This window comes from Piliocolobus tephrosceles, unplaced genomic scaffold, assembly GCF_002776525.5.
Source record: "Piliocolobus tephrosceles isolate RC106 unplaced genomic scaffold, ASM277652v3 unscaffolded_31422, whole genome shotgun sequence".
In the NCBI taxonomy this organism is placed as follows: domain Eukaryota; kingdom Metazoa; phylum Chordata; class Mammalia; order Primates; family Cercopithecidae; genus Piliocolobus; species Piliocolobus tephrosceles.
Window position 1 is genome coordinate 11,945 of NW_022314780.1, and position 6,962 is coordinate 18,906.

Consider the following 6,962-nt stretch of genomic DNA (forward strand, 5'->3'; position numbering starts at 1 on the left):
GGGGATGGAGTAGGAAGGAGATCCACAGGCCCTTCAGATCACACTGTGCCCTACACACTCTGCCCACACAGACCACCCCACCCGCGGGAAGATGGAGCCAATGGGGAAGAGCCTGAACTCTGGGATGTGGCCTCAGCTCCTTTACAAACTGCCTGTGCAACCTTGGGCAAGTCCCAACCTCTCAACACTCCATTTTCTCTTCTTCAGTGGCCTGGGGAGACTATGGATTTTTACCTCACAGGATTTTGTGAGGATTAATGAGATAAAGCATAGAACATGCTTAGCTCAGCTCTGGCCACACAGGAAGAATAAGTGTTGGCTCTTGTTGGAATTATGGTACCATCTTGGGCTATGACCGCAAGGGCTGGCTTCAGAGGACAGTGACCTGCAGCAGAACAATAGAAATGCATTGAGAACAATGGTTCCAATGGGCAGCCCCTTCCTCTCCCTTTACCCTTCTATAACTCTGGCCTTCCTCAGGGGGACTCCGGCGGGCCGCTGAACTGTCAGGCAGCTGACGGCCGGTGGGAGGTGCATGGCATCAGCAGCTTTACCTGCAACTACTACCACAAGCCCTCCGTCTTCACACGGGTCTCCAATTACATCGACTGGATCAATTCAGTAACAACTGGACCAGCTTAAGCCCCAGGGCACTGCCCTGCCCACCTGACCTCAGGAGTGCCATGCCCACCTGGTGACTGAGAACCCCCTCCTTCCTCTTGAGAGCTAGATGGGAACCCCTTGGAGGAGGCTGCAGACCTTGGCAACTGCTGGGCCCCCCCATGGGACCCCAAAATTTCTGTGTAGGTAAAGCTGAGTGAAAAGGAACATAGAGGGTGGCTTTGTCCAAAGAGGTTAGATACTCCTCAGGCATATTAAGAGTGAGTTCTGCCAGACACGGTGGCTCAGGCCTGTAATCCCAGCATTTTGGGAGGCCAAGGCGGGCAGATCGTGAAGTCAGAAAGTCTAGACCAGCCTGACCAACACGGCAAAATCCCATCTCTACTAAAAAATACAAAAAAATTAGCCAGCTGTGGTAGCGCACTCCTGTAAACCTAGCTACTCAGGAGGCTAGGGCAGGAGACTCCCTTGAACCTGGGAGATGGAGGTTGCAGTGAGCCGAGATTGCACCATTGCACTCCAGCCCAAACAAGTGAAAAAAAAAAGAGTGAGTTCCATAGGAATGGTGATTTTATTTTTGTTTATCTGTGTATGGCCCAGACTCCACCATCCAGTGCTAGAACAGGTATATTTGTCTGCAAAGCCCAAAACCTGATTCTTTGAGATCCCCCTAGCATTAATTATTGGAAATTAGTCCCCCTCAGGGGTCTTCCAGCTATTCTGTAGGGTGACCAGCCATCCCGGTTTGTGCAGGACTGAGAGGTTTTCTAGGACACAGGACTTCCTGTTTTACTCTGGGACCATCCCAGGCAAATAAAGCCAAATTGGTCCCCCTATCTTGTAAATGTAAACTCAGAGAGCTGTCTCCTTTCAGCTTCCACAATAACTCAATTTGCTTTTAACAATGAACACACATTTGTTTATAACAATAAGCATTAACATTATTTATTAAAAATAATAGGCCAGGTGCCATGGCTCATGCCTGTAATCACAGCACTTTGGGAGGCCATGGAGGGAGGATTGCTTGAGCCCAGGAGTTCAAGACCAGCCTGGGCAACATAGCGAGACTCTCTCTTTACAAAAAAATTTATTTAATTACTTAGGCATGGTGGTGCGTGCCAGTAGTCCAGCTACTTGGGAGGCTTGGGTGAAAGGATCACTTAGGCCTGCAAGGCCAACGCTACATTGAGCCAAGGTCGCACCAATGAACTTAAGCCTGGGTGACGTAGCAAGACCCTGTCTCCGAAAATAATGATAATAATAACTGGCATCAATATTAAGGAGCAGCCATGGATACACGCAGCAGTAGGTGAAAGCAGCCAGAACAGGAAACCCCGTCACAAGAAACGGGTGCCTGGTGCCTCACGCCTGTAATCCCAGCACTTTGGGAGGCCAAGATGGGAGGATCACCAGAGGTCAGGAGTTTGAGACCAGCCTGGCCGACATGGGGAAACCCCATCTCTACTAAAAATACAAAACTAATCTGGGTGTGGTGATACATGCTTGTAATCCCAGCTACTCAGGAGGCTGAGGCAGGGGAATCACTTGAACCTGGGAGGTGGAAGTTGTAGTAACCCAAGTTCACACCACTGCACTCCAGCCTGGGCAACAGAGCCAGACTCCATCTCAGAAAAAGAAAAATAACCAAAAAAAGGAACGAGTGCCCAGGAGAGGGCAGAGGAGCCACCATGCCTAGTACTGGATGCGGGGAGGGAAGAGTCCGACACTCTGTGCCGATGAAGGACCACCTCAGTTTACTCTTCTGTAAAATGGGACTTGAACTAGACAAGGACTCCTCCACTATTTAGGCGCTACAGCAAATGGGAGTTATGGTATTTGTGGCAGAGCAGCTGGTCCTGGCAGCACCTTGGGAACCTGAAGCAGGGGCAGGGGCAATTGTCCCAGTATTTTTGTCCCAGTGTCAGCTGTTCCCAGCCACAGACACAGGCACAACAGAGCAGGCCAGATCCCGAAGCATGGCCAGATGGCAGCAGGGATCCACGGGGCACCACGCCTCGCAAGGCAGCTGGGCAGAGGCCCTGTGTTCATGGGAGAGCAGTCGGGGCAGGCACAGATGCCCAGTAACAGGTTTCAGAAGGGAGAGTGCCAAGCAACCAGCTGTCCTTGGGTAGGGGCTGCCCCTGGCAGCGGCGGAGGGGCTCGTGACAACTTGCAGTGGCCCCAACCCAGGGATACAGTGTGTGCAGCCTGGAGTCACGTATCACTAGAGCCCTGGGGGTGCCTGAGAGCACCTGCCTGGATAAACCCAGACAGGTGACAAGCCAAGGTCAGGAAGTACAAGCAAAAGATAAGAGCAGAGAAGCAGAGGAGACAAGTGGCCCGGGGCATTCATCCTTTCAGCAAATGTCCATTGAATGACAGTCACACGTGAAACTTCAGCAATCCTTAGCTTTTATTCTTTTACCACAAGCTAATATATACTCTGTGTAAAAATATTAAAAGAATATAAGAGTGTATCAGGTAAAAAAGTAGAAGTCCCGCCTTATTTTACATCTCCAATTCCACTCTCCAGAGGTAATCATTGTTTTTGTTTTGGTTTTTATTTTTGTTTTTGTTTTCAAATGGAGTCTCGCTCTGTTGCCCAGGCTGGAGTACAGTGGCTTCATAGCTCCCTGCAACCTCTGCCTCCCAGGTTCAAGCAATTCTCCTGCCTCCGCCTCCTAACTAGGTGGGATTACAGGCATGCACCAACATGCCCAGCTAATTTTTGTATTTTTAGTAGAGATAGGGTTTCACCATGTTGGCCAGGCTGGTCTCGAACTCCTGACCTCAGGTGATCGGCCCACCTCGGCCTCCCAATGTGCTGGGATTACAAGCATGAGCCACCGTGCCCCGCCAATCATTGTTAAAAGCTTGGTGTGTGGTCTTCTCAACTTGATGTGCATATGTATCTATATATATAAAAAGAGAGAGAGACACTGTCTTCTAAGCACAAATAGGCTGAGTCTTCATACTGTTCTACAACATTTTTTCACTTAGCACCTTATCACATTTTATATGTCAGTACGTACATGTCATTCTTTTGAACAGTTAAATAGTATTCCATAGTTTGAGTATAATAAACGAAGCTCTCATGTTTCCTATTTTTCACTCTTACATTCTGCAGTGAACATCCTTGAACATAATTCTGGCACACTGGTCTGAGTGTTTGTGCTGTAGCAGCTAGATCTCCTGCCGTTTACAGTCCTGGATCATGAAGTTGGCATATCAAAATGTTTAACAGGCCGGGCGTGGTGGTTCACGCCTGTAATCCAAGCACTTTGGGAAGCTGAGACGGGTAGATCACTTGAGGTCAGCAGTTCGAGACCAGCCTGGCCAACATGGTGAAACCTTGTCTCTACTAAAAATGCAAAAAAATTAGCCAGGCATGGTGGTGCATGACGATAGTCTCAGCTACCCAGAGGTCTGATGCACGAGAATCACTTGAACCTGCGTGGCGGAGGTCGCAGTGAGCCCAGATCGCCCCAGTGCACTCCAGCCTGGGCAACACAGTGAGACTGTCTCAAAAAAAAAAAAAAAAAAAGTTTAACAGACACTGATCAACAGCCTCTGGAAACAGTTACAGCACCAACCACATTGCATAACTGCCTTGTAAATAGCAGTTTTGATTTGAGAAACAAATGAAATCTAAAAATACGCCATCCACACATTTGGAATATAAGTTTTAGGGGTTCAAAGGCTCCCTACCCTGAAGCCCACACAGGACTCCTGGCTAAGACCCCCTTTGTAGGAAGACCCTAACAGGTCAATGAAAAGCTGTGATTGCATCTTTTTTTTCAAAACGTCATCCGAACTCCTCAGGCAGGATATACTGTAGTGTGGGCTGCCTGTGACTCACTTGAGGAGCTTAACCCAGGAAGACAGAGACAGGAAACTGCCGTGCACAGCTCTGCAGTTAGGTGAACCTGACGATTTTCTTGTGTCTCCTGCAGGTGACTGCAAATAACTAACCAAGAGAAGTCTCCGGGACTGTTTCAGACTTGGAAAGGTCACAGAAGGAAATTAATATTATAATAAAATGACAACTATGCAAATCACATCTTGATGAGAGATTTATTAGCAATCCACCCTAACATCCAGGGCCCTAAAAACCATAAGTAGGCTGGGTGCCGTGGCTCAACCCTATAATCCCAGCACTTAGCACTTTGGGAGGCCAAGGCAGGCAGATCGCTCCAGTTCAGGAATTCAAGACCAGCCTGAATAACATGGCATAACCCTGTCTCTACTAAAAATACAAAAAGTAAATGGGCGAGGTGGTACGCACCTGTACTCCCAGCTACTCAGGAGGCTGAGGTGGGAGGATCGCTTGAGCCCTGGAGGTAGAGACTGCAGTGAGCCAAGATCACGTCATCGCACTCTAGCCTGGGCAACAGTGAGACCCTGTCTCAAAAAAAAAAAAGAATTTTGCATCTGCGCCTCCCTGCCCTACTGAGACCTCAAGGACCAAGCCCACTTTAGAACCTGACACATGACATCATTGTCAAACAACATATAAATGGAGCACTAAGCTCCAGGGAGGGAAGTGGGCTGTAGCGGCTTCCTGCACTCTGCCTCCTCTGCCTCCCTTTCCTCCCCTCCCAGCACAGAAGCCTGGATTTCTGTGCAGGCGCTGCCCCACCGGATCCAGAGGTTCTGGGTAAACCCTCATGGCCCAGGACCAAGGCTGGAGCCCGTGCTCCAGGCCTGGCCAATCAACACATTGCATCCCCTTCCCCACTACAGCGATTGGCTCAGGGATGGGCATGTGACCTGAGGCAGGTCCAATCAGAGAGGTTGCACGACTTGTTCCTCTTCCTGTCTGTAGCTAGGCACCCCAGGCCAGAAAGCCTGTGGGATTGACCCAAGGTCACACAGCAAATTCACAGCAGGTGTTTGTTCAGTGTTCTCATACAGGACAAACATTATTTTTATATTAAAACAAAGATACAGAGCAGAATGCCAAATTCACATGAACCTTTAAGATAAAATATGGGACTTAAGAAATAGTTGCTTGCTGTAGTGCTGATACAGACCATAAATGAGTCCAAACTGTTAAAGGGAGTATGGGATGGAGTTGGGACTGGAACCCACGTCTTCTGACATCCAGTCCCATGGGATTCTGCCCCCCACCCCCACCCAATCTTCCTCACCTTTGCACGATCCTAGGGAGATTACAGAATTCTTTCCCACCCATTTTCTTACCCATGCAACTATCCTGCAATCCAGGCCTGGATGGTTATCTAGGAAACTAAGGACCAGAAGATAAGTGGCTTGTCCAGACCACCACACTCAAAACTGATGGATCAAAGACTTGAACTGGGCCAGGCATGGTGGCTCACGCCTGTAATCCCGGCACTTTGGGAGGCCAAGGTGTGCGAACACGATATCAGGAGTTCAAGACCAGCCTGGCCAAAATGGTGAAACCCCGTCTCTAATAAAATACACAAAAAATCTGGGCGTGGAGGCCGGCACCTGTAGTCCCATATACTTGGGAGGCTGAGGCAGAAGAATCGCTTGAACCCAGGAGGCACAGGCTGCAGTGAGCCAAGATCGCACCACTACACTCCAGCCTCCGTGACAGAGCAAGACTCTGTCTCAAGAAACAAAAAACAAAAAACACTTGAACTCAAGTCTCTTTTTTTTTTTTTTTTTTTGAGACTGAGTTTCTCTCTGTCGCCCAGGCTGGAGTGCAGTGGCTCAATCTCGGCTCACTGCAAGCTCCGCCTCCTGGGTTCACACCATTCTCCTGCCTCAGCTTCTCAAGTAGCTGGGACTACAGGCGCCCGCCACCACACCCAGCTAATTTTTTTGTATTTTTAGTAGAGACGAGGTTTCACCGTGTTAGCCAGGATGGTCTCGATCTGCTGACCTCATGATCCGCCCGCCTTGGCCTCCCAAAGTGCTGGGATTACAGGCTTGAGCCACTGCGCCCAGCCTTGAACTCAAGTCTTAAGAATGGAAATCCGCCCAGGCACGATGGCTCAGGCCTGTAGTCCCAGCACCTTGGGAGGCCAAGCCGGGCGGATCACCTGAGACCAGGAGTTCAAAACAAGCCTGGTCAACATGGCAAAACCCCATCTCTACTAAAAATACAAAAATTAGTCGGGCATGGTGGTGTGCAGCTGTCATCCCAGCTACTCAGGAGGCTGATGCATGAGAATCACTTGAACCTGGGAGTTGGAGGTTGCAGTGAGCACAGATCATGCCACTGATTGATAGAGAGAGACTCCATCTCACAAAAAAAAAAAAAAAAAACAGTTGAAGTTCACTTTCCCTTCTGCTATTTGACTGGGGCAAAAACTAGAGTGTGCGGTCACAGAGCGGAGCTTCCTCATCAGCAG

At 49.2% G+C, this 6,962-nt stretch overlaps 1 protein-coding gene across 1 annotated transcript in view; it reads left to right on the forward strand.

The window, feature by feature from the left end:
* LOC113222475 (chymotrypsin-like elastase family member 2A) overlaps positions 1 to 642 on the forward strand; it is an 8,567-nt gene extending 7,925 nt beyond the window's left edge. Inside the window, exons 6-7 of the mRNA XM_026452116.1 lie at positions 304 to 380; positions 481 to 642. Of these exons, the coding sequence (XP_026307901.1) occupies positions 304 to 380; positions 481 to 642 (239 nt within the window). The remainder of the gene's footprint in view (positions 1 to 303; positions 381 to 480) is intronic.
* The last annotated feature ends 6,320 nt before the right edge of the window (positions 643 to 6,962 follow it).